Here is a 27962-nt window from a genome sequence, read left to right on the forward strand (position 1 = left end):
GTGTTTCAAAGAATTCAGTCTTGAGTTTTTCTGGAAAATTTGTTTTTTCAAAATTGGTTTTTGTGGTCGTAGATTGACCATCTTTCTTTCTCTTGCTTCAAGGGCACTTTTAAACGTCCTTTCTTTTTTTTTTTTCTCGGTGTTGGCTGTGACCACCGGTTCTTTCTTCTTTTCTTTTTCTTGGTTATCAGTGTTGGCTGTGACTACTGACTGTTTTTCATTCATCTCCATTATTTTGTTAAATGGAGTTGCTAACTTGATTGGAGTTTTTGGTGAGGATGATGATGATGATGTTGTCATCTTTTCTTTAATCCTCTGAATTTTTCCTTTTATATTTTTTTTTCTTTGTTGAAGAATCTGAATTTCTTCATCTATGTCAATCAATTGTTCTTCTAATTGATTTAATTGCTCCATCCTGCACAATAAAACATATATATATATATATATATATATATATATATAAATGGTTAAAAATTTAACTCTTTTTCGTGAGTAACTCGGATAGTTTTATTATGCGTATCATTGCATTTATGAAATTCTTTTGCAAGAATTGAATCAATCTTCATAAATGAGATTGATTGTCTTTACTCATAGAGCAATTCATGTTTCTGAATATAAATCTCATTTTCATCAATTTATATTTCCCATGCTTTTTGAGGCATGTTCGGATGACTGAAAGTCATAAAATAATTCATGTCTCTGAATATAAATCTCATTTTATGAATTTATATTCCCCATGCTTTCTAAGGCATGTTCGGATGACTCGTGGTCATTTTATGGATCACTTAGGATCTCTTTTGTTATTCCGTTACTACGGATAGTATAGTTTGGATGAAGTTCTCTGGTTAATGCGTCGGGTAATGAATTATCCGTTCCTTTGACATGTTGGATCTCGAACTGATAATGGTTCAATTTCAATTGTCATCTAATTAGCCTTGCTGCATTTCTCCCTGCATTTCTTGATATTTTCCTTGTCTTGAAATATGTTAAGTTCATATTATCTGTTCTTACTAAAAATGGTTTAGGAATAAGATAAATTTCATAAGTCCTAATTGAGAATATTAAAGCTAATAATTCTTTTTCATTGGAATGATAATTTAATTGTGCACCTTGAAAAATTCCTGATGTATAATTGCATAATTCTTCATTATTTCTAGTAGCTGTTTTAGTAAGTTCTTCTAAATTTATTTCTCCAGTATAAGCTTTTAAACATGCTCCCCAGTATTCATCTGAAGCGTCTATTTCAATTATTATTATATCTTTATTGGAAGGAAAATATAACTCAGGAAGATTACTAATTATTTTCTTTTTAATAGTGTCTATATAATTAGTATCTTCTTTAGACCATTTTCACTTGTAGTATTGTTTAAGTTTTACCTGAAGAGGTTTTCTGATTTCTACAAGTTTCTTAATGTAATTTCCAGAATAAGTTAATAATCCTAAAAATCTTCTTAATTGATCTTTATCCTTGATTTCACTAGGAAAATCGTGAATTTTCTTAAGTATATGCTGTTGTAAACAATGTTTTCCATCTTCTATTTGTAATCCTAAATAATTTATTTTTGTTTTAAACAATCGTGCTTTCTTTTCAGAAAGTATAATTCCATCTTTATGACAAATATCTAATATTGTCATGAGGTCTTTATAATATTGATCTAGTGTTTTCGAATAAATTAATATGTCATCTATATAAACACAACAAAAATCTACATATGATTTAAAAGATTCATCCATATATATTTGAAAGATACCTGGTGCTTGTTTAAGTCCGAAAGGTAATACAGTCCATTGATACTGTCCTTTTGGACAACTGAATGATGTAAGTAATTGTGTTTGTGGTTCTAGCTGAATTTGCCAGAATCCTTATTTACAATCTAAACGGAAGAAATATTTCATTCCTCCTATATAAGATAGTAAATCATTCTTGTTTGGGATGTAATATCCATCCATAATTGTTGCATTATTCATTTTTCGATAATCAATTACCATTCTTTTCTTATCAGTGTCTTTCTTACTGACATAAAAGGCCGGTGAAGAGTGTGGACTCTTGCTTGAGATGATTATCTTAAGTTTTAGTAATTCTTGAACCTCTTTTTCGAATATTTTTACATCATCCATGTTGCATCTTCTTGGTGCTTTACGAATTGTGATATTAGGGTCTTTAAGTTTTATTGAAGCAATGAATTGTTTTTTTTTTTTATTAATTTTGTCCTGAGGATTTTCAGAACAAATATTATGAAATTTCTTCATGATTTCTTTTTCATGATTAATTGTTAAAATATTTTTTATTTTTAGTTCTATTGGATTTGTATTTCGTTTATGAAAATTCTCTGTAAATCCTTCATTTCCTACACGAAATGCTGTTCGTATTTTAGGAATATAAATCATTAATGATCCTTTGTTTAAAATTATGTGATTTTCAAATTGTGTAAAGGGAAGATATTCTCGTAAAAAGTTATTTTCTATTATAATGTCCATTCCTGATTCTATTTGATATATAATGGGTATTACAAATTTTGTTTTTTCTATTTCTATTTTTAATTTTTCTGCTACTGTATTAAGCATGATTATTGATCCATCTCCTATTCGAACTTTTAATCCTTTGTCGTATTTCTTTCAATAATGAGTTGGGAATATGTGTTTACTTGCTAGACACATACTTGCTCCCGTATCAACATAAGCATGCATATATATGATATGATTTATGTTATTTGATTTTAATTTGAATTTTTATATAAATACTATTTGGATTTGTTTTGTTTTTAGTATCCATTCTCTCACCTTTTTTTTTTAGTGATTTATTAGAATTTTTAATAGATAAGGGTAGAATTGGTATTTTTAAACAAAATTTTCTCTCTTCAGGGAGTAGAAAATAAGTTTTAATGGATTAGATATTAAAATGTAAGATGAAAATAGGTTTGGATATGAATTTATAATTTACCCTATTTGAATCGATAGATTTGAAACTCTTGATTTAGTTTCAAATTCATGATAAAAAAAAATCTATTGTTTTTTTTTATTTGAGTATATCCGCTTTAATTTTATAACAAATTTAACTTCTCAATTCGTTGGTCTTTTGAATCATTACTATGAATTTTAAATCCATCTCAATATAAAATTATTATAAATTCATTTTTCAAATATTTTTTCAAATCAAAATCCGCGAATTCAAATACAAACTGAAAGACTGGTGAGAAACTCATTTTATAATAAAGAAAAGGTAATAATTGATTAGTAATCAATATATAAAGTGATGGAAAATATTTTATATAAGTAGTGGCATTTAATTTAGCAGCAATCCGACATCGGATTCTAGTGGAACGAGTATTTATGGTTTGTTTGCCTTTAATTTCAATGGGGACATTGTATATAATCCCTCAACTATAATATTCATTTGGGTTCTGTCTTTGAATTAATTAATTTATTTTAAATGAAATACTTTTTTTAAAAAAGAACATAATTTTGATTAATTAATTGATTTCCCATTTGATGTTATTATGGTAATCACAAACATTAGTACTGTTCCTCCATGATTGCTTGTCTTTTTTTTATAGTAACATTTTGTTGTTGTTGTTATCTTAATTCGAAGGGACATGCATCAAAGTTACAATTATTATATGCACGATTATATAAATTATAACACAAAAATTTTTATGAGACGATTTTACGATTAATTTTGTGATAAGTATCTCTAATTTTACTTGACACGTAAAAAATATAATTTTTTTATGTCAATTTTTTTTTTCATTATAGATGTGATTCGAATCGACATGTTTAATAAATATAAATCGACAATCTCACAAAAAACCTACTCAAAATAGAATTTAATGAAAAGATGGGTCATATATCCTAATTTAATTCGTTATTTTATATCTTGTCATACATGATAAAAGCATAAAGTTATAGTTAATTTGTCTTTCACTACTCTAAAGTCTAAACTATGAATTAGGACGCCTTTAGTATGGTCGACGAGAGTGTCATTAGTTGGTCAACTTACATGATCAATCATACACCAAATTTGAGTAATCATTCTATACTATTTTCGTTTCAATTATATACTTTTTATTTTTTTAATCGATTGTCACAGTAGTTTTTTTCTTTCAAGATTTTGTAATATGTTTATTAGCATATCAGACAACGTGTAACTATTTTTTGAATAATTTTCTTAATTTATGTGAAAAATAAACAAATCAATACATATGATACGGTTCTACGAATAAAGTAAAAAATTACTTGTATCTATCAAATTTTCACGATTGAAACTCATATTATATATCCGTCATCATCGATCATAAAAGCAAGTAATTATATTGCACGAGAATGACAATGATATCTTACGATAAAGACTTTAACTCTAATCTTAATTCAAATATGTTATATATTAAATGCAGCTCAATCAAATCTTAAAAACCTAACACACTCTTGGATTATTATATTATAATGATAAAATTAAGCGTTCTTGCTGTTTGAACTTTGAACATTGAAACGATATTATTAATTCCCAGATATATTTTTTTGCATTGGAGATTTTGAAAAGTAACGATTAAATGAATTTCATTACATACTTGTTTAGTTAATATCTTTATCACCTACACGTTTTTACACATTCATACATGAAATAACACACATAATATTGAATTTTTTTTTATATCGGTTAATATTTTTTTAGACTAAAAGCTAAAAGTAATGTTGTCGTATATAATAGCGAAGGAGAAGCTCGTGAAGTATACAAGTGACGTTTCACGTTTGAAACTAAAAATTTGTATTATCGAGGATAACACGTCATATGTATTAGAGACCAGATAAACATTTTGTCAGTAATATAATATAATATATATATATATATATTAATGTTTTGAAAGTTTTGATTTAATAAAATAAAAAGACATATATTTTTTCACAATTATAAAATATAAAAATTCACGCATATTTGAAAAAAAATCTAAGCTTACTTCACCCGAGGTGTAAACCATAAAATATAAAATGTTGTAGTCTTATATATATATATATATATATATATATATATATATATATATATATATATCAAAATTGTGAGCATGATTACGATTTATTTTTTCATGCGGTTTTGTGATGATGATAGTAGAGTTAAAAAGTGTAAGCCCAAAGGTTACTAAATGTGACCTAAGGTTTTCATAGCACTTATTTGATAAAAGGTTAAAAAGGGTCTCCACGAAAAACGAGCCAAACTATAAAAAAATAATAGCAAAGTACGCATTTTCGAAAACCTCGTCCTCTCCCCATGTCGTATTTTCTCCACATCCCCATAACCCGAAAATTTGTAGTTGGTTATTTTAAAAAAAGATTTGTAGTTAGTAATATACATTAAAATCATTTCTTTTTATTTTATTTGAACTTCACCATATACTTCTCATATGAAAACATGATTATAATCAAGCACGTCGTGATATTGTTTGATATTGTGAATGAAATGAATGAAAGTTGTGTACAAATTTGATAAAAATATGATAAAATATGAACGAGTAATATATAGAGATAATACTATGTTTTTTAAATATTTTGTATGATTATTATGTTTATTATTATATAATATATAATGTACATTTCATTGTTGATTGTAAACAAATGAGAGAAAAATTAATAGATATATTCGTAAAACTTCATCCATATCAAGTCAATTATGTCCTCATCACATGAGTTAGGAGTGATGTTGTATCCAATCCATATGCAATGAAATCACGAGTCGTGTGAAGAAATTAAGTTAATCAAAATATGAGACAAACGTGAGGTGACTAAAAAATTGTAAATCATCTCATTTTTATCTAGCTATTGTATCAAACAGTGTTTGTTAGAGGACGTGGAAGTGGGTATGGGTTCGTGCATGTGTTTGCTTTTTAATATTTCTAGCAACTCGCACCAAGTCTCTTGTTGTTTATATATGTTAGTATTAGAAAACACGCGTTACGTGCTTATGCAATATTTTTTTAAAATGAAAACAAAAAAATTCAGAGAACAATTTTGAAAAGTTTTTTTGTAAATAAATTAATTTTACAAACGTAATATTTTCATAAATAAGAAGTTATCAATGTAGAAAATAAAATGGTATTTTGATAATTAAATATATACTAAATGACAAAATAATAAGATGTTAGGCATACCAATGTATCAACGACTCAAATTTAATAAAATAGAATATATATATATATATATATATATATATATACAATGTATCAACGACTCAAATTTAATAAAATAGAATATATATATATATATATATATATATATATATATATATATATATAAGTCTCGTAACTGTTGACGTGACGTCTATTTATTGGACGCACAATTTTGATATTTCATCACATCCAATAAATAAACGCCATGTCAACGACGTTCACGTAGATATGTGTAAACATACATGGTATATATATGAATTTTCACCTGCCCAACCAATGCTGTTCAACTCGTTCCCGATAACTGAAACCCGATATCGTATTTTAGTGATACGAAAAATTAAAAACAAACAACTTTAGTGATTGGGGACGATGTGAGCAGGAATGGTTGGACAACTAAAAATTACTTTATATAAAAATATATAAATATATATACATGTGTGTGTGTGAATATTTTGTTTTATGTACACTGCATATGATGTATTTTTAAATATATACCTAGATAAGCGTCTTATATATGTGTGTGTATATATATTCATTGGAGTCATGTCATGCAACTACTGCTAGTGCCTCCAAATTCATCGTTAAATTTATTTATTCCATTATTATAATATAATAATGAATAAAAATTGAAAATTGGGCACGACATTTGTTTGGCCAGCTCTGTTCTCTCTGCCAAACACAAACAAACCTCATTCATCAACCAAACCCCAAATAATAATTACTCTTTTCTTTTTAATAATCATTTTTCTTTTTCTTTTCCTATAACACTCACACCACCCCCCCCCCCCACCCACCCACCCAAAAACACACACAAACACACACCCGGGCTCTATAAAATACCCCATCGCTCCTCCTTTTCAACGCTTCTCTCCACCAGATCTCTCCTCTTTTGAGATGCGTACTTTCTGATACAATCTCCATCTTTTAAGTCCCTTTTCTAGGTTCTTCCTCTTTCTCTCTCTACAATCTACCTTACCTGTGCATACGCATATATATATATATATGTGTGTGTATGTGTGAAGGGTATATATAAATGTATATGTAATGAGTGTGCATACATACAATCTATAAATGCGCACACAAAAACACGCAAGTGGCGGAGAACCCATCTGCTGTATTCAATTGTTTTCGTGGTTTTATGCGTTTTCTGATGTGGGTTCTTATTTTATTTTATTTTACATAACCTTTTTATTCTCTTGTTGCGACGCAGAGTGTGCGAGAGAAAAACGAGATTTGAGGAGACACAATGAGTGAAGATAGGAAGAGGAAAAACATGGAGAATAATGGTGGAGCAGGAGGAGGCGCAGTCGTTTTGTTCAGCGATGAGGAAGTGAGAGACATCAGTGGATTCCAGCGATGTGATGATTACGTAATGGTGACGTGTGGCTGCACAAGCCACACTTATGGTGATGCTGTTGGGACTCTTAGGGTTTTCGCTTCTGGCGAACTCGAAATTCGCTGCGAATGCACTCCGGGTTGTCAAGAAGGTTTGAAACTACGGCTATGTTAATGAACTTGCGCACTATCATATGATTGTTCTTTGTTGTTTTCGACGCAGAAGATTGTGATGTGCCTGTAACACGTGAAAAATAGCTCTATTTTTCACTGGTAATGGGATTCTGATGTGGTGCATGAATGTCTCGATGGCTTTGTTTTATGGGTTTTAATCAATAGAGTTAGGGGTTTGATTGGTTTATATGTAAAATGTGTTCTGATTTGTCATATAGGATTGATGTGTTCTTGTTATTTGGCGAAAACTTCAGTTTCTTGCTATGGATGTTGCACGTGGTTCGTGATTAATGTATTCTGGTTTTTCATTCAAAGATTGTGTTTTTATGGAGTTTGAGAGGTACCAAAAGCATAGACAGTGGATGAGAGTTCATGAGACGACCTACCACATTCTCCGAGTATGATTTTATGTATTTGCGTTTAGGCAGAGCTCTGTTGTTCTGTTTGAAGAAAATGAAATCTGCAATCTTTTATTTTCTGGTGGACTGTTACTTCTGGGTTTTCTTGTATATGGATTTGATTTGCCAGTTTGCATTTTGCTGTAAAATCTGGTTCAATTCTTGTGATTGCTTAAACGGAGCTGGGATAGGACTGCTTGATGATCGGAATTTCTCCTTATGTATGTGGCAGCATATTGAGTTCTCATCCTGGAACTCTACGCTTATATGAATTTATAAATAAGCTTTTCTGCTCAAGGATCCAAGCGTCAGATATATTTTTTCATTTTTTCTCTATGAAATAACCACTCAAAATCATGTTAGTTTAACATGATCAACCTTACACAGGTATTGGAATCATGTTATGTTAATGCAGACATTTTTTGGTATTCTCTTGGATAACAGCTTGGACAAGAGTTGAATTTCTTTAAGCTTCTTTATGAAAATTGTGCAGTTTCACTTCGGAGTCTGTTAGTTTGAACATCCTCTAAGTTTATTTAACCTCATGCCTCATTATATTACGTGCGATGCCACTTTGTGTATGCTTTAGTCATGTACCTAATCAAAATTTTGTGGCCTGATTATGCAGTTTACTCAAAAGTTTCCTTGTGGATTTCAGTTTTTAGTCTCAGTTAATCATAATTATATTTACTTTGCTTTGATGGGTTTTACTTGCTTTGCTGAGAAAATTTGATTCATGTGATTAGACAAGTTAACTCCAGCAGCATTTGAGAAGCATTCTGGACGTGAAACGGCTAGGAAATGGAAGAATAATATATGGGTTATTGTTGATGGAGAGAAGGTTCCTATATTTAAGACGGCCCTGCTCAAGTATTACAATGAAGCATCAAAACATGCAAATGGATCCCAGAGATCTACTGGAAAAACCGGTCATCGTGATGAGTTCATTCGATGCAGTCAGTGTAACAAATTGCGCAGGTTCCGACTTCGCAACAAGGACGAATGCCAGATTTACCATGATGCTTTCTTAAGCGTGAACTGGACATGCAGTGATATGCCTCATGACAAGTATGCTCTTGTTCGCCAAAATCTTGAAATTTTTACATGATGGCATATCTAAATTTCAAGCCACCTCTGGCTCTAAATAATTTATCCTTCATATTCCTGCTTATCACCTTGTTATCTCAAAAAATCTTTTTGGATGTATGAAATGGTCATTTTGGTACGCGGGAGGGAGCCTTCATGACAATAAATTTCATCCACAAGTTTATATTTGTTATGTTAGCTACCTCTTATGACTCTTAAGAGTTTGTGCAATATAAGCTGTTAAGTGGCCATTTGAATCATTCTTTCTTTCCTTCAAGCATGATTTTTTTCCTTCAAAGACTCAAACATTGGTGATGGAATATTGTTTTCTCCAGGATATCTCAATATAGCAAATCATCAAGATTTAGGTCAATCATTGTCAGGATATTATCACTATGCTTCCTGTTTGTTCATTCTAGAAATGGAATTTTTCTGTCAGTATTCTATCGAGAGAAAAAAATAAAATACTCTTGGTATTGTATTAGTATGAGCTTACTTTTCAGAGTCGCTAAAGTATTAACATGTTTTTTCGAAAATAGAAATGTCATGAAGCTTCAGAGTAGATATTCTAGTAAATCTTCCTGCTCGTGGTTTCGTATAAAAAATCCTCAAGCAGCAGATTATGCACCGAATCTGCTGATTGCATCTTACTTCTTAGGAGTTCGTATATCGAAGCTCAGCTTGAAGAATTTCACGCACTTAACTGTGGTTAAAAACTTTAAGATTCTCCATGACTGAACCTTGTCTTAGAATCAACCATTTGGTTTTTTTTGCAACCAACCATTTGAGAGTGGTTATAGTCTATGTTTTTTTTATCATTGCTTGAAAGACTGAACTTTGCTGAGTGCGCCACTGGACTAGCAAGTTAAAAATTAAAAGTAGCTACTCCTGTCACCTTTTGTCTTTCTGCTTTACTGCGAGAAAAACATAACATTGTCCTACGGAAGCACTTCCTTTCAGACTTGGTAAACTGATTCACCTCATGGCTCATTAAATAAAAGCGGAAATTATTTACAGCAGTCTTCGTGAAATTCCTCGTCTTCTTGTCCCTAATGGTTCAATTTGCATTTTCAAGCTTTGAGGTTTAATCTAAGTAACAAAGTTATATGTTTTTTATCAACATTATAATGCAGATGATATGCTTAGTATGTATGCTGCTTGATTATGTTTTGGAGTGGTCACAGTTTGAAATCAATATCACAGTTGTACTGTTCCAAGAATTTTTATTGTGTCTAAAGTCTCAACATACATGTTGCATTGATTGTTACTGCACTTGATAATGATCTTCCAAAGATTTCTAACTCGATCTGGCATCAGAGAATACTGAATGAACGAACAGCCTTATTTTTCCTGAAAATATAAGCTGGTATGGGTTTGAATGATTCTCTCTTGATGAGCTTTTGAGCTAAATATTATGTGGTGCAAAGTATTCTTCCTCACGTAATAAATTATGTCAGGACAGGTCTTTCTTAGTGTCTTCATCGCCTTGCCATTTACGCTTGAATTTGAACTTTTGAGATTCCATTTCACATCTATCTTCCTTGTACAATTGTTTCTTGAGTTTTCTAGTGTATTTTCCGTCTTGGCCATCTGTTTTATACAGGCGTCGCGTTTTCTGTGTAAAATGCTGACTGCTCTCCAGTATAATTTACATGCAAGATAAGATTTACAGGTGAGCATCTAGTTTATGAGGAAAGATAGGATTAAGGATTCCTGAGTTCTAAAATGATATCCTCTCGGTAAAAGAAGTGCTTTTCATTTGCAGTCAGAAGTAGGTTGGTTCTCTGTTACAATGTGGTCCAGGTTCATAGTGAAATTATTGTGTGATATGGTGTGCAGTCACCATTGTGGTCTTCGTACACCACTTTGACATTATTGAAGGAGAAGAATGAATGACAATTGACAAATCATAGAATTAACTCTTTTAGTAACTTGGATTAATTGCTTGCGCAAATGATAATATGCAGATTAGTTATTGGACTCATTGTGTAGAATCTTGGTTGCACCCAGGCTCATCATGCGAGCCTAGAGCGCGACAGAAATTGAGTTATCAATGAGCACAAATCATTAGTTTTGCAGCATTCGATAGATGCACATCCATTTTTCGTCTGATTCACTGTTTTCCCTACCATAGAACTGACCTTATGCTTGACGTGTATCAGAATTACATGTGATGATGATGAGGAGCGAGCAAGCCGGAGGGTTTATAGGGGTTGCACTCGCTCTCCAACTTGCAAAGGATGCACCACCTGCGTGTGTTTCGGGTGCCAGACTTGCCGCTTCTCGGGCTGCTGCTGCCAGACTTGCATGGATTTCACCGCAAATGCTAAATCTTGATTACAATAAAATGATACATCTCTAATTTATTGTCTTGTCTTTTCTTTTCGTGTCTTGTCTTTTCTTTTCTCTATTTATCGTTTTTTCTCGTTGGTTCATTTTCCTGATTATTATCCTAACCCATAGTGAAAAGCAGCAGAATTTGCTGGAATTTTACCCCTTGCGGTAGCTATAACTTGAGATTACAGTTTCCAATTTTCAGTGCTTTTCCCTGAACTAGAGCCAGAGATATTTTTTTCCTTCTTGATCATTCAATTTTTGTCATCAAATCTTTATTTTTTATTCTTTATTAATTATTGTTGTTAATATTAACCATATTAATCAGGTAAATCAAATATGACAGTCTAGCTCATGAGACTTTGGTAGGATAATTGAACTCACGATCATTTGTTAAACGTGGACCTATTTCATTAACTCATGCACTCGTGATCATTTGTTATCAAAAACAGATACTCAAAATGTAAGTGTTTTTCATTGTAACAATTCACAAAAAATTTATGAAAAATTAGAATATAATTTTTTTTTAAAAAAAATGATAGGCCGGCTCTCAAACGAACCACTGCAACTGTAACTCTATTCACCTATTTTTTGTGACAATACAATCGTTTTGACGACTCTACATTATGTTTTATGTTATAGGGACTCGAGTAGTCGAGTCAAAGGTGGAATGCCACTTTGCCAACATTGTTGATCAACAATTATATATATATATATATATATATACAATAGATGAGTTGACCTGTACAATAGATGAGTTGACTTGTACATGGTAAACATGAAGTGGGCATATACGCACACACACACACATATATATATATATATATATATATATATATATATGAGTTCTTTTATCACCATATGCCCACTTCATGCCCACCATGTACAAGTCAACTCATCTATTGTACCGGTCAACTCATCTATTGTACATGGTGGACATGAAGTGAGCATATATTGTTGGGCACCATAAAAGAACTCTACATATATATATATATATATGATATATATATATAGGACTTTTAAGTTGCCCAACAATATTTTTTCACCTCGTTACCGACCACTAAAACCTGATACCGGGTTTTAGTTATTTTTTTTCGCATAACTAAAACACGATACCGGGTTTTAGTGGTCGGGGACGAGTTGAGTATCATTGGTTGAGCAGCTGAAAATTTCTATATATATATATAGATGAAGTTTTCAGCTGCGCAACAAATTCCTTCCCACTTCATCTCGATCACTAAAACCCGGTGGTGGGTTTTAGTGGTGAAAAAAATCAAAAACAAAAACCACTAAAATCGGATTATAATTGTCGGGCATGAAGTGAAGAGAAATTGTTGCGCAGCTGAAAATATATATATATATATATATTTGAGTTGGACAAGAATTTATTTTTCATTGACCTAGTGGGTTTTCCAAACAATCTCATTTTAAATTTTCAAAAAATTACCTACTTCCCAACAGTGCTAACATTGAAAACATGCATTCCATTGTTGAGAATTTGCATGTGATTGATAGTCGTTATTTTCACGGTTGTCTGGTTGTTTCTTAGGAAATGGACGTCCACCGAATATCAGTATGTGGGTATATTTGTTAGGAAAAACTAGAATATGGCAGAAGAAAATAGTAAAAAAATTCAACAGTTGAGGCTCATGTTGAACACAATTTTCTTAAAATGATTTTGACTCGCTCTTTGTACTTACGGTGTTTGACAATCTTCTCCCAAGATACAACAACTCCTGTTTGTGATTACAGCACTGGAAAATCACAACTTTCTTGACCAGAAATGTTAATTATAAAGTCTCTTTTATAGAAAGAAAGGAATGAGCAAGATGAATGCAATGCATGTCTTTCAAAATTTGAGAATTTATGTATAAAATGATGTTTGATTCTCATATTTATGTTGTTTCTGTGTAAAAACAAAACTTTTCAATCACGTGGTGTGTCTTTTGGTTCAAATAATTGATAAAAATCACCAAAAAAAGTCAAAAAACATTAGAAAACTCGAAAAAGGCATGCATTTTTTTGTGAAAAAGTGTCACATGCGTCCCAATCAGAAGCACCAGTGCAGAGGCGCTATATATTGCGCCCTTGCGCCATCCCAGGCACCTAGGCCCCCCTGCTCGCATGGAAAAATGCCCAGGCAACAAGACCAGTGCAGGGGCGCAATATTTAGCGCCCAAGCGCAACAAATTTTTTTTTTCATTGCCTTTTTTCGAAATTCTCATTGCTTAATTTCAATTCATTAAGCACAAATAAAATTTCCAACAACCCCCCACATGAATGAAATTAATGCATGAATGCATATGATGTCAAAGAGAGTTCACACAAAAATTTATTGCATCAGAAGAGGTAACTCTTGGCTTTGAACCTTCCGTAGTAGAATACTATCGGATTTAATAGGCCACGAAGTGAACATGATGTCTTGAACTTCTTGGAGGTTTGTGTAAAACCAGACAATAGTACCTACACAATGACTTTTCTTTATTTCTATTGGTTTTCCGGTTGTGTTCGTTTTGGCCATGGAACATATCTTGGCTTTATAAATGTTTCATCGAGGTGGCCCGTCCTCACACTTACATAGGTGGTCTCCTCATAAGAGTATTCTACCATACTCCGCCATTTTTAGGCAAGGAACCATAAAAAGTTCAAACTTAACCTTACTACATGTGTAGACAACAACACTCTTCGTTCTAGGAATGAGTTAGAAAAAATTCCTGAGTGTTTACTCAAGTTCTCATAATTTAGTTGTCCCATTAAACTAAGATTTTGGGATCTCCAATCAACAAGGTTGAGTTACCACTATGAAAGCTTTATTTTGTAGACTTTAAGCCCATTCCTCTTGACAAGTTGTACACTTGATCTTTATTCAATGCTTTTGTAAGCAGATCCGCCAAGTTATTCTTTGATTTAATATAATCAATAGTGACAACTCCATTAGAGATTACTTGTCGTACAGTATTGTGTCTTCGATGAATATGTCGAGACTTACCATTATATATAATATTATATGCCATTGCAATTGCCGATTGACTGTCACAGTGTATCATAATTATAGGCATTGGCTTTGACTAACAAGGAATATCCTCCAGAAAATTTCTAAGTCATTCTGCCTTTTCTGCAGCTTTATCAAGTGCTATGAATTCAGATTCCATTGTGGATCTAGCGATGCAAGTTTGTTTCGACGACCTCTAAGAAACTGCGCCACCACCAATGCTAAATACATAACCACTAGTGGATTTGGAGTCTTTGGTGTCAGAAATCCAGTTTACATCACTATATACCTCTAGAACCGCAAGCTATTTAGTATAGTACAGTCCATACTCCAAGGTGTACCTTAGATATCTAAGCATCTGTGTTAAATCTTTTCAATGAACATCATTTGGGCTACTGGTAAATCGGCTCAGTTTATTTACCGCACAAGCGATATCGGGCCGTGTAAAGTTCGTGATGTACATAAGACTTCCAATAATTTTGGAGTATTCTAATTGAGAAACCGGTTTCCCATGATTTTTACTCAAGTGGGCGCTCATATCAAGAGACGTCTTTGCAGGGGAACAATCATATGCATTGAACATTTTCAAGACAGTCTCAACATAATGAGACTAAGAAAGGACAATAGCCTCTGAAGTCCTAGAGATTTTAATCCCTAGTATAACATTGGCGATGCCCAAATCCTTCATGTCAAAATATTTTGTCAAAATTTTCTTTGTTTCATTTATCATATCTTGATTACTCTCAATTATAAGCATGTCATCAACATATAGACATACTATCACATAAGAATCTTTTGTGCCCCTTATGTAGACATATTTGTCATACTCGTTAATCTTAAATCCATTTGTCAACATAGCTTTGTCAAACTTTTCATGTCATTATTTAGGCGCTTGCTTAAGTCCATATAAAGACTTAATGAGTCGACACACTTTTTTTTCTTTACCCCGAACAACAAATCCTTTGGGTTGATCCATGTAGATCTTTTCTTCTAACTCACCATTCAAAAATGCAGTTTTGACATCCATTTGATGTATCTCAAGGTTATGCAATGCTGAACTTGCGATGAGCACACGAATGGATGTTATTCTTGAGACTGGTGAATAAGTATCGAAAAAATCAAGACCTTCCTTTTGTCTGTATCCTTTAGCCACTAATCTAACCTTGTATTTTTTGACTGTTTCATCGGCTTTATATTTTCGTTTCAAGACCCATTTGCAGCCTAATGTCTTGGTACCTGGTGGAATATCCACCAATTCCCAAGTATGATTTTTCTTAATGGAATTCATTTTTGTGTTAATGGCTTCTTTCCAGTATGGAGCTTCAGGGCTAGACAATGCATCTCACAAGGTCTTTGGTTCATTTTCTAGCATGTAAGTGAGAAAATTTGGACCAAAAGACTTCACGATTCGAGCCCTTTTACTTTGCCGAGGTTCTTCCTTATGTGCAGAACCTTCATTCACCATTTCTCTGGTTTTTTTACTAGAATTAGGATCTTTCTTTTCAGAATCGTGTTTCAAATTACGAGGAAATTCTTCTTGACAAATGCTTTTACTTGCCAATTTAATTATGCCTCTATTAGTATTCGGTTCATATCCTTGAGAAGAACCTTCATTTGACATTTATTTTGTTCTTTGACTATCCGTGTCATGTTCCCTCTTTTTGCAGGGAAATATTCTTTCAAAAAATACTGCATTTCTGGACTCAATAGTTATCCCGTTGGTCATTCCAGAAATTTCAGATTTGTGCACTATAAATCTATAGGCACTACTATTATGTGTATATCCAATGAATATGCAGTCGACCGTATTTGGTCCTATTCTCACTTGTTTTGGATTTGGTATTTCAACCTTGGCCAAACACCCTGTACTTGTAGGAAGGTTCGTGACCTTTCTATAATTCATATGGCGATTTGTCATTTTTCTTGTGGGGAATCTTGTTCAGTATGTGATTAGCCGACAATATTGCTTCCTCACACAAGTTTTGAGGTAAGCCCGATGTTATCAACATGACGTTCATCATTTATTTCAGAGTTCGATTTTTTCTTTCAGCAATCCCATTAGATTGAGGCGAATATGGAGCAGTAGTTTGATGTATAATACCCAAGAATGAGCAAAACTAATCAAATGGAGCTCCATATTCTCCTCCTCTATCACTGCGAATACTTTTTATTTGCTTACCAAGTTGATTTTCAACTTCGGTTCTGTAGGTTTTGAAAGCATCAAGTGTTTCATATTTACCCCTCAAAAGATATACATAGTCGTATCTTGTGCAATCGTCAATGAACGTTATGTAGTATTTCTTGTCTTCTCTAGTTTGCACAAACTTAAGTCACCAATATCGATGTGAATCAATTCAAGAGTTGTTGTACATCTTTCAATAGAATGAAAAGACGCTTTGGTCATTTTTGCTTCAACACATATTTCGCATTTATGTGTTGGATCAATTTTGTATTTTGGCAATAATTCCAAATTCATTAAACGTCTCAGAGTATTAAAATTTACGTGTCCCAAACGAACATGCCATAAATCAGAACACTCAAGCAAATAAATCAAATCGTTATCTTTATTGCCATCGATGTTGCGGTTAACCGCAATTACATTCGACTTGAAGAGGCTCTCATTGAGATACCCCTTCCCAACAAAATGACCATTATTGGTCAATACAAACTTGTTTGATCCAAATACCAGCCTAAACCCATGTTTTACAAGTGCTGACCCGATAATAGATTCTTCTTTATTTCAGGAACATGTATCACTTCAGCGAGGGTCACTTCCATTCCAAACATCATTCTCAAGTTAACTTTTCCAACCCCCACAATGTCCGATATGACAGAGTTTCTCATAAACAACTTTCTCCCAGAAGTTGGAGTGTATGTGGAAAACATATCCTTATCGGAGCATATGTGGCGGGTAGCACCCGTATCAACCCACCAATCGTTTGGGTTGTCCAGCAGATTCGTCTCAGAACACAACTGCAGTTAAATCAAGTTCAGAAAAATTAAAAGATACCTACCTTTCTTGAACCATGTTTGCTTGTTCCTTCCCTTTCTTTGGGCATCTGCAATCCTTAACCATATGATTCGGTTTTCCGCAGTTGTAACAGTTTTCTTTAAACTTCTTTTGATATTTCGATGGTTTTTGTTCACTCACAAACTTTTTCTTCTTCCCTTTGTTGCTCGATTCCACTATATTAACTTTTGCAGCCATCCTACTTTTCTTGTTCTCAGTAGCACGGTTATCTTCTTCAATCCTCAGTCTTGTGATCAAATCTTCGATTTTCATTTCCTTTCTCTTGTGCTTTAAGTAATTTTTGAAATCCTTCCACAAAAGAGGGAGTTTCTTAATCAATGCAACAACATGGAATGACTCGCTTAGACTCATCCCCTCCGCATGAATCTCGTGCAGTAGTATTTGTATTTCCTGCACTTGACTCACTACAGATTTGGAGTCTGCTATCTTGAAGTCTAGGAAACGTCCAACAATAAACTTTTTGAGGCCAACATCCTCTGCTTTGTATTTCTTTTCAAGCACTCCCACAATTCCTTTGCAATTTTGACTTGACAATACACGTTGTATAATACATTATCTAGTCCATTCAAAATGTAGTTCTTGAAAAGAAATTCGCTTTGGTTCCATGAGTTTACTACGGCCCTTTTGCAATGATCGACTTCATCTTCAGGAATGGAAGGAGGATCTTCTTTCAGAAATCTGGCCAGACTCAAATTTGTGAGATAGAACAACATTAACTGTTGCCATATTTTGAAGTCTGCACCATTAAATTTTTCAGGATTTTCTCCATGTGTCGCAAAAGTATTCGTCGTTGTTGATGATGATGCCATATTCAAGTTTGTTCAGAAAATCTTCTTAAGATTATGGGTATATTTGTTAGGAAAAACTTGAATATGGCAAAAGAAAACAGAGAAAGAATTCAACAATTGAGGCTCGTATTGAACACGATTTTCTTAAGAAGATTTTGTCCCGCTCTTGGTGCTTACGATGTTTGGCAATCTTCTCCCAAGATGCAATAACTTCTGCTTGTGATTACAGCATTGTAAAATCACAAGTTTCTTGACCAGAAATATATGTTTATAAACTCTCTTTTGTAGAAATAAAAAAAAAGGAGCAAGATGAATGCAATTAATGTCTTTCAAAATATGAGAATTTATATATAAAATGATGTTTGATTCTCATATTTATGTTGTTTCTGTGTAAAGACAAAAATTTTCAATCATATTGTGTAATGGACTGGGCCCGCACCCTCTGCTCTAGCCCATCTGGCCTCTGCTCTGGGCCGGCCCAACCATATTCTACTCATTGGCCTTCTCCCCACCTGGAAAGGGGAGTTCATGTCCTCCCCAGAGATTGAACCTTGTACCTTCAGCCTTAAGTACAAAGTATTCTGATCCATGGTACCACTTGAGCTACTGTCCATTACAAAAAAGGGCGCCCTTTTTTAAATGGACTGGGCCCGCACCCTCTGCTCTGGGCCAACCCAGCCATATTCTACTCATGACCTTCTCTCCACCTGGAAAGGGGAGTTTCATGCCCTCCCCAAGATTCGAACTTGCACCCCAGGCATAAGTGCAAATTCTTATCAATCCTGGTACCACTTGAGCTACTAGGACAGATGGGCTAGAGCAGAGGGTGCGGGCCCAGTCCATTACATGTTTGTGTCTTTTGGTTCAAATAACCGAAAAAAATCACCAAAATAAGTAAAAAAAAATCAAAAAACTCGAAAAAGGCATGCACTTTTTCTTGAAAAAGTGTCACATGCACCCCAGGCAGAAGCACTAGTGTAGGGGCGCAATATATTGGATATATACTTTATTTTTTTAAAAAAAATCCTTTATATCTCCAGTCCAAATTTATTAAGCCCAACCTATATTTATGTATTATTTTTGATATATTCTATGAATTTTATTGATACATTGATTTTTTAAAAATCTTAACCACCCATTTCTAGGAATTTTATTGATTATTGATTTTTCAAAAATCTTAACTACTCCTTCATTTATTTCTGACTCCGCCCCTTTGTGTTGAATTCGAAAAGGCTAGCTAGAAAAACGGACGGACTACCATGCCCATCATATTAAATAGAAGATACAGCTAGCACAAATATTACAGCTATTAATATTTTATCAAATTTATTTTTTTGCTGCATCCAGTTGTATATATTATATATGCATGTGAGTTATCTGACCCCAAAACCAACACAACTTACTCTGAAGTCACGTAAATATAGCTGCATAACAATGACATTTACCTCTATTTATTATTATTAATTTGTACTATTTTATCCAAAAATATTGTATTATGTGATTGTTGAAACTCTCCTAAAGCATTTTTAGGTCATGTTCTTTCGATGAAAGAGCGATTAGGTGTTATATATATATATATATATTTTCTTTGAACACCTTGTATTGATGTTATATATATAATTTTGATACGCTGCACGAAGGTGTGCGGGATATCGTTGAACGCTTGCAGAAATTCGGTAGTGTGTTTTAGAAACTCAATGGCCAAGTAAATTTTTGTTCTAAAACACACCATCAGATTTCTGAAGGCGTCCAAAAATTGCAGGAGAAACACGATGGCCAAGTATATTTTTGTTCAAAAACACACCACCGAGTTTCTGAAGGCGTCCAAAAATTCCCTGCACACCTTCATGCAAGGTTCAGAATTGGTTGTATAATATATGCATTAATTGAAGGGCAAAAAATCATACTATTTGAAGCATCCCAATAAATCGAGCAATTAATTTTTTTTAAAACTAAAAGGTTTCTGTAAATGGATATTCATTTTTTTTACCAAATTAGTTAATTAATTAAACAATCGTGAAAATTAAATAACATTTTTCCTAAGCTTTTGCATGCTAACTTTGAGACGTTGACGTTGCACTAGATACGTGATGTAGTCAAATATTATTCAATCAAAAATGATATTGACATATATTATATACTACGTACTATGATTATATTAAAGTATACATTATTCAATCAAATATTTAATATTGTCACAAATATTGCGCAACCACCATACATTTTTCTATAGCATTGGACCACTTGCTCTACTTAAACTTACATTAATTCATATTTCATTCCGTGAGTCATTTAATTCTTCCAACCACTCAATCTTTAATTTACAATTATTAATTATTATAATCTCTGGACAATTTCAAATTTGTATCGACTTCATGTACCCCCAGGGGGCCAACTATTTTTAGCTGTAATATAGGTAAATAATTTAACTCATATAATTTATTATTTGCCTTATTTTTGGGGCTAAAAATAAATTGCCATCCTCAAGAATTTAATGTTCTTTTTTTTTAATAAATGAATTTATCATATATTTAGATATTTCATATACACGAACACATGAACATGAAGAACATCTTTTCATTTCCAAAAAAGATTAATCAACATGAAAATGAATTTATAAATAAATTACCACAAAGCGCTTATGATTCAACTAAAATAAAATTAGAAATCAGTGATACATTCCAGATCTCAAGTTAAAATAAACGTATAATATAAGACTAGAATTTATTTCTCTAATTCCAAAGAGGAGAACTAGCTACAACACTAGCAAAAACAATGTTAATTAAAATAACCCAACAAATAAAAATTTAACAATATTCCATGCTAATACAAACCAAAGTCTCCAAAGGTAAAAATAAAATATAATAGAAAAAATAGCCAATAAAATTTTTGGTCAAAAAAAAAAAAAACAATATTATTATTCACTGGTACGACCTTAACATGGCACCACAAAATGTGCAAATAATAGCCCTCCAATTTTGCCAGTAGAATGGCACATAACAGAACCTGGTGGCCGTCTTCATGTCCGCCACGCTGGCGCCGCCGCCGCACCGTGAACATATCCCGGCGGCGGGCTTGCTCCGCCGGACCTTCTTCGTTTGATCAACAAGAAAACAGAAGCACACCATTTTTTTAATTTTAATGTATATATTTGAATTTCTGGAGGAAAAAAAAATTAAAATAATTAGAGGAAGAAGTTCTGCGGGAGAAGTGCTTCTTTTTTTGTTAGGTTATGTTTCATAAAGAGGCAGAGGGAGGAAGGTATTTTATAGGCATGAAGGAAGTTGGAAGGTAGATATGTTCTTTAATATTTTTTCACTTGACTTTTTTGTTTTTATTTTTTTAATCCCCCATTACATGGGGTGCTGTTCACAAAAATTAATAATTTAATATTATTATGTTCCTATACATATTATTTTTCTGGGAAAATGTTTTCGAAATTTTAATTGACATGTTTCGGGTTTTGGTCTTCTAAAGTAGTTAAAATTGAGAATCTTGTTCTTTTAAATTTGTTCGTCTTTTGCTTTTGATGATACTTTATCGACGTGTTGTGTAATGCCGAATATGTTAGTATTTTTTTGGTGTAATGTCAGCATTTTCTGATTTCATATCAGGATTAGTAAAACATATAATACTGAATTTATATATATATATTTTAAAAAACGACCGAGTTGGTTTTGACTACTCAAAGTTCCCAAACTTGAAATAGGTAAAAACTAAATTAGAGTAAGATTTGGCTATATATATATATATATATATATGTGTGTGTGTGAGTTGTCTTAGGACAATCTTTGTCCATTGTATGTGTATGTAGGTAAAAGTCCAATATATCCTAATATTATTTATAATTCACTTTCCGCTACACATACTCGACGTAATAAATAAAAATACAAATGTTTTATTCATAAAGATATAATTATAATTGTATGGGTTGTCAATCACCATCTCCATAAATCTGAAAATTCAGTGCTACTCGATTAAATCACAAATCCAATTAAATTTCACATGAGAAAATACAACTCATCCCAGGTATCAGCATCATTCGATTATTCGAATAATCGCTCGAACTTGCGACCCGATCGAACAGCAGGGAAGCGGACGCACTGGGCCCGCTAAATTTTGATCAACTTTTTTTCAAGTTGAGTTTAAGTCAAAACTGTAATTAATTTCTAAAATATTTTTTAAATTCAACTCAATTAGTTGATACAAAAGCACGATCAAACTTTGAAATTGAGTGATTGAATACGAGCTAGTACTGTGAAACAAAAAATCAACCAACAGTATAATAGACAACGATATATTTATAATGTAAAATTATATATATATATATATTTTAAAAAAACAATCGAAATTGATCAAAATACACGAGAATCGAAGAAACAGATATAGGTGTCCTCATTTATGTCTGTCTTCAAGTGGCATTTGATGTTGGGCTGTTAACTGTCAAACCAATTACAGTTTAAGGCTTACTTAGCTTCTTTGGCACATGGGGGTTTCAATTTTCTTTTATTATTTGTTCTAAATAACAATTATGTATTTATGTTTCTAATAATTCAATTCTCACTATCTTTTTTTTTTTTTTTTTTTGCCAATAACCGTTGAAAGATTTGATTTGCACAATTATATTCAAAAGTTATTTTGATAAAATGGTAAACACTAATAATTGTTTGGTATGGATAACACAATATTATATATAGATATGATCATTTGTAAAATTTATGCCAAATATTGAATGAAAAAATAATGTGTAAATTAAAACCTCCAATTATATATATTTTATTTGTATTATTTGTTGTAAACACAATTATTGTTTAATAATTAATTTTTTTCCCGAAGAAACGCTGACGTCAAATACACATTATATCAATCATGCAATCTGAAAGAGATGATTTCCACAACCATATTCAAATTACGTAATCAATTTTTTGTACCGTGGTAAACACACGTCGTCGTTCGATATGAATATAACAATTTGAAAAACTTGAATAAAATAAAATAAAATAACACAAATATGTTGTTATTTAATATATATATCATTTGAGCCAAAGAATGATAATACCATGGGAGTAACATTAACCTACAGAACCCAGATGAATGGTCGGAATTAATATCATTATATGATGAATTCATGGATATGTTGCAGGCTAATTTTGTCGAACTGGAGTCTGGGTGGCAATCCAGCACTATGGGCCCACTGGGCCTCCATCATGTTATCCTCGGTGGAATGACTAAGACGTTCGGAACAACAAGGGCCTCAATTTGGGCCATTACGACAAACTTGTCATTAACCACATTGGGTTGTCAGTACCATACATTTCACTCCAACAGCTAATTTTCCGGGGCAATGTTGGCTAGTTCCATTTTACACAATATTTTTAAAACAATTGGAATTGAAATTGAAAATTACACGATTCAAATTCTCAAATTGCTTTAAAACGATCATAGAATTGCACCGTGGAATCAAATGTAGCTAGCATGTGTTGCCTTAATCAACATCCATCAAGTTAAATTTTCACCGTCGGCTTTAACTTTTAGTAAAATGACAACGTAACGTATATAATGTATATGCGTAACTGGAACTGCTAAAAATAAGAGAAATAATATTGCTGTCTGATATAAATTATGGAGATGCAATAAACAATATTTGCTGTCAAAGATCCATCCGACCACACCTTTCAGCTATAATAATTCTTTTGACGTCACATGATATATTACTATACGTACTATCTCCACTTGTGCATGCATGCATGCCCTCAAGAGACATGTTTCACGAGCACACAACAATGGCCACAAAGCTCCTTTTCCCTTTCCTCCATGACGGGCTCGAAGCTCCGCCACCCGCTCCTGTCCGAGGCGGCGGTGTCGAAGACGTGCACCTCGTTTCTCAGCCGTGACTCCCCACCGGGGACCTTGTATCCCGTCAAGAAATACAGCCGGTTCCCGATGGGAGCCATCGTCAGGTACATCCTCCGCATGGGGGCGACGTGATCGTCTCGCGTGAAATTTCGCGAAAGATTGTCGTAGTGTGATCCGTGGACTACATTCCACATCTTTTCCGTCTCGCTGTAAGTCTCCACATGTCCCTTCCAAGGTATCAAGCAGTCCCCTGAGCTGAAAAGCTTCCCATTTATTGCTACTATCTGGTATGGAGGGATGTCTAGATCCCACATTCTCGCCAGAAATTCCCAGCTGCATGCATGTAATAGTGGTACAAAAAACTTGGTTAAAGACTCTATTTGGGAAAGCATCAAAGAAGCTAGTTCTCAACTTTTCCTTATAAAATCTCACAAAATTTTGTTACGAAAAAGCTTAGAAGTGCATTTTAGAAAACTCTCGCCAACACTACCTAAGATCAAAAGACACTTGTTCTGAACACTCCAACTTATAAAATATTTGCCAAGTAATATTATACAAGTGTGTTAATGCACGCAACAATAGTTTTGTAATTAATTTGATTTATATTCAAATAAGACTAATATCATAGTTATAAAAATTATCGAGAGATTAAATTATAATTTGAAATATCGAAATAAAAAAAAACAAAAATATAATATCTATATTATATAAGGGCAATTTTGATAAAAGAAAGAATGATCGAGGTTAGATAACAAAATACCCCGGTTGCGTACTTACCTATCGTGTTCGGGGTCGTAGACTTCCCCCGAACTCCGAGTGGTGTTAAATGGACCAGAGATGATGTTGTCACCTCCATCTCCCTTCTCTGCAAATCCTCCGAGAACATGTATTTTCCCTTGCCATGTGGCTCCTACACATTTGTATCTTTTGGTGCTCATGTTGGCAAGAAACCTCCATTCATCCGAACTTGTGTCGTACATTTCTGCAGACGAGATCCCCCTAGCTTGGTCTAAAGTTTCTTGCCCCCCGGCGACGAAGATTTGGTCGCCACAGACCGTGCAGGCGAAGTCGAATCTCGGGGAATTCATCGGCTGGCATGTCTCCCAAGAGTCCGTCCTCGTGTCGTACCTGCGAACGCAGTCGAGGACCATTAAGTTTTTCTCTTCAACAATGCATATGTCAGTGTCGTTTGATCCGACCACCTTTCGACACAGACGGCCACCGATAATGTAAATGTGGTGTCCTATCGAAACCATTGCGAAATTCTTTAGAACAAGGTTGTCCCCGGGGCTTGAAGTGCCTGGTATGGACGTGACCCGATGCCACGAGTTGTGAGACGGGTCGTAACAATCTATCACGTTCGAGATATTGCAAGATGCATCCTTGAAGCAAAAAATTGCGTAGATCAGATGGTTATGATCATGAGCGCCCTCGGAAGCGTCGGAGGTGTCTGGAAAGAATCGCGAAAGCGATCCCATGTTCGAATGAAAAAAGAAACGCTAGCTAGCTAGCTAGCTAGATTGTGGTTTTGATCTTGCTATAGACCATATTCTACACGGGAGGAGAAGGTAAAGAGATTTTGATTCTTTGCAGAAGGCATAAATAAGTGATCTCGGGCGTAAATTACAACGGGCATTTTTTGGTTTTTGGAGATTACAATGGTCGTTTATGTTGTTATCTTAAAGAATATGAAGCATAGGGTGACAATTTCTATGTCATATATGTTCTTGTTATTTTGAGGATCACTTTCTGCAGTCTCCTAGGATCTTTTGTAGAACAAATTTTGGTGGCATTTTCAAGAACTAATTAACCATTTTTGTATCGAAGGGGTAATTAGTAAGCAAAATAATACTTGAAGAGGACATAATTAAATTAACTAAATTCCTCACTGACAATATTGTTTGGTTTTAAAGTGAATGTATTTGAATTAGGAATGGGCCACGTCCAAAAATATAGCATGCCGATGGGTTTGAAAAAACTATATATCTATGTGCTTGAGCATGGTCTGTAGGTTTATCCAACGTGCGTGGTATGCAGATTATTGAATATACGAACACTAAAAAGGTTGTAACCATCCGTCGTTCTTCGTCATTAAGGAAAAAAAATAGGGGGATTGGATCCCCTGCTGTGGGGTGCCCACATCAAGGGATGTTGTGGGGGTAAACGGCCACATCACATTATTTATTAGGAAGACTTGGGAAAAAATCCCTACACACACAACTTGAAGTTCAGTCCTTAAGTAAGAATTATTTGTTCTGCACTCCCTCGTACATCTAAACTCTTTTTCCTCCCTCCCTATTTCATTATTTTAATTTATTTTATATCTATTAATGATAATATAATACTATTTTCCTTAAATATTATTTTATTTCCTCTTTGTTTCTCTTTCCTCTCCCTTCCTCTTTCACGATTCAATTCCCCTCCTCTTTCACGGCTGAAGACAGAAATCCCTACCCCAAATGATCCACCGGCCGATTTGACCAACGACCGGCTAAGTTGGCTCCATGTGATTGCCTTTGCGTCTCTTCAAACTCAGGATAGCTTCGGCCCCGTCTCTCTTCTTGCCTCCACTTCTCTCCGATCCCTAATTGCCACCGTAGCTTGCCACTGCCGCCTTAGTCACTCGCCATTAATCTCTTTCAACCCAGTTTGCTCTATTTTTGAATTTTTATGTTGTTATGTGCTTGTGTTCTTATTAATTTGTAAAGTAGGATTTTAGATTGCAAGTTGGTGTAGAAAATTGGGATATAGGGTTATGATTGATATTTGATATATCGATTATTGAGACTAATCATTTTAGGGCGAAGGACATAATATCATACTGTTCTAATTTTTATTTTATTTTTTTTGGAAAGGTGTGCAATGTGGTAACGAGTGGGAAATGATTATTCGGTTGATTGTAGAGCTTATCTAGCGTCTTGCGAATTTGATGTTATTTAATGGTAGCTAATGTGATATCTATATGCATTCTATGCTTAAGCAGCATGCTTAGGCTGTGGGTTTTTTTTTAATTGTAAATATTTTTTGGCTCATTACAATGTTTCAATAAAATTGCTAGGTTGGTTGTTAAGTGATGTGAAGTTTTCTTAACAATTCAAACTTGATTTATCAATGATTTTTTTTTTGGGAAAATAAGGTATAGACTGTTCAAACTAATTTTTTTTTTCTTTGGTTTAATTGTATTTTTTCTGCTTTGTTACCATGAAAGTTGTTTATCATATTTATGACATGCTGTTTTATTTTTTGATTTAGAAATTGTTCTAAAACGAGTATGATAAGGAAGTAATGTAGATATGCAGATATATATGTATTATTTCATATTGGTGTGAGGTCCCATTGGTTTTTATTTGTGTGGAGTAATGAAAAAGGGAATTTGTGCTGGGAAACTCAATAAACAGTCCATATGATAGGGCAAGTGTGAGGAAATTTTTAAGTATTGCATTATTGTACCTTCGTCATTATGTGATGCAATTACTTTACTATTACAATAATTTGATTTATGTCTAGGTTGAATTTTTGTTAGGACACTTGAGGATTTTCAAGGATGTTGACTTTGCCAATTACAATGTGAGATTCCCAAAGTGAGGAAACCAAGGGACTAGTTCGGATTGTGGTGTGTGTTTACTTGCTTATGGACGGAGTGCTATGCCCGTGATGACCTTTTTACATGGAATTATCAGACTGATTTCAACATAGACGGTACAAGGGCACACATTGCTGCAACCATACTAAATGACGAATATGGGTTGATGGAAATGGATTCAGAAAAATGAGAATGGAGTGGACAATTAGTTTAGGTGTATTTTGTACTGT

General features: G+C 33.4%; 3 protein-coding genes across 3 annotated transcripts; 1 reads left to right on the forward strand and 2 right to left on the reverse strand.

Annotated features, from left to right (window-relative positions):
- Positions 1-6967: 6967 nt before the first annotated feature.
- LOC140883809 (protein ULTRAPETALA 1-like) lies at positions 6968-11686 on the forward strand. Its single transcript, XM_073290399.1, has 4 exons — positions 6968-7096; positions 7366-7642; positions 8809-9130; positions 11311-11686. Exons 2-4 carry the CDS (start codon positions 7402-7404, stop codon positions 11483-11485), a joined length of 738 nt encoding a protein of 245 aa, XP_073146500.1. The 5' UTR covers positions 6968-7096; positions 7366-7401; the 3' UTR covers positions 11486-11686.
- Positions 11687-21069: 9383 nt separating this feature from the next.
- LOC140885521 (uncharacterized) lies at positions 21070-21510 on the reverse strand. Its single transcript, XM_073292512.1, has one exon. It carries the CDS (start codon positions 21419-21421, stop codon positions 21215-21217), a length of 207 nt encoding a protein of 68 aa, XP_073148613.1. The 5' UTR covers positions 21422-21510; the 3' UTR covers positions 21070-21214.
- Positions 21511-24046: 2536 nt separating this feature from the next.
- Positions 24047-25627, reverse strand: LOC140877909 (F-box/kelch-repeat protein At1g16250-like). Its single transcript, XM_073281511.1, has 2 exons — positions 24927-25627; positions 24047-24482 (listed from the first exon to the last, which is right to left on the reverse strand). The coding sequence occupies exons 1-2, from the start codon at positions 25625-25627 to the stop codon at positions 24047-24049; spliced, it is 1137 nt and encodes a 378-aa protein (XP_073137612.1).
- Between the last annotated feature and the right edge of the window lie 2335 nt (positions 25628-27962).

This window comes from Henckelia pumila, chromosome 2, assembly GCF_033568475.1.
Source record: "Henckelia pumila isolate YLH828 chromosome 2, ASM3356847v2, whole genome shotgun sequence".
Taxonomy (NCBI): Eukaryota; Viridiplantae; Streptophyta; class Magnoliopsida; order Lamiales; family Gesneriaceae; genus Henckelia; species Henckelia pumila.

What these genes read in the sequence shown, in the direction of transcription:
- LOC140885521 (XM_073292512.1), bottom strand. Translation starts at nt 21,421, where the DNA reads ATGGTGTGCTTCTGTTTTCTTGTTGATCAAACGAAGAAGGTCCGGCGG.
- LOC140877909 (XM_073281511.1), bottom strand. Translation starts at nt 25,627, where the DNA reads ATGGGATCGCTTTCGCGATTCTTTCCAGACACCTCCGACGCTTCCGAG. An exon ending in TACGACCCCGAACACGATAG is followed by an intron (nt 24,483 to 24,926) that starts GTAAGTACGCAA and finishes ACATGCATGCAG; the next exon opens with CTGGGAATTTCTGGCGAGAA.
- LOC140883809 (XM_073290399.1), top strand. Translation starts at nt 7,402, where the DNA reads ATGAGTGAAGATAGGAAGAGGAAAAACATGGAGAATAATGGTGGAGCA. An exon ending in CACTCCGGGTTGTCAAGAAG is followed by an intron (nt 7,643 to 8,808) that starts GTTTGAAACTAC and finishes TCATGTGATTAG; the next exon opens with ACAAGTTAACTCCAGCAGCA. An exon ending in AGTGATATGCCTCATGACAA is followed by an intron (nt 9,131 to 11,310) that starts GTATGCTCTTGT and finishes GACGTGTATCAG; the next exon opens with AATTACATGTGATGATGATG.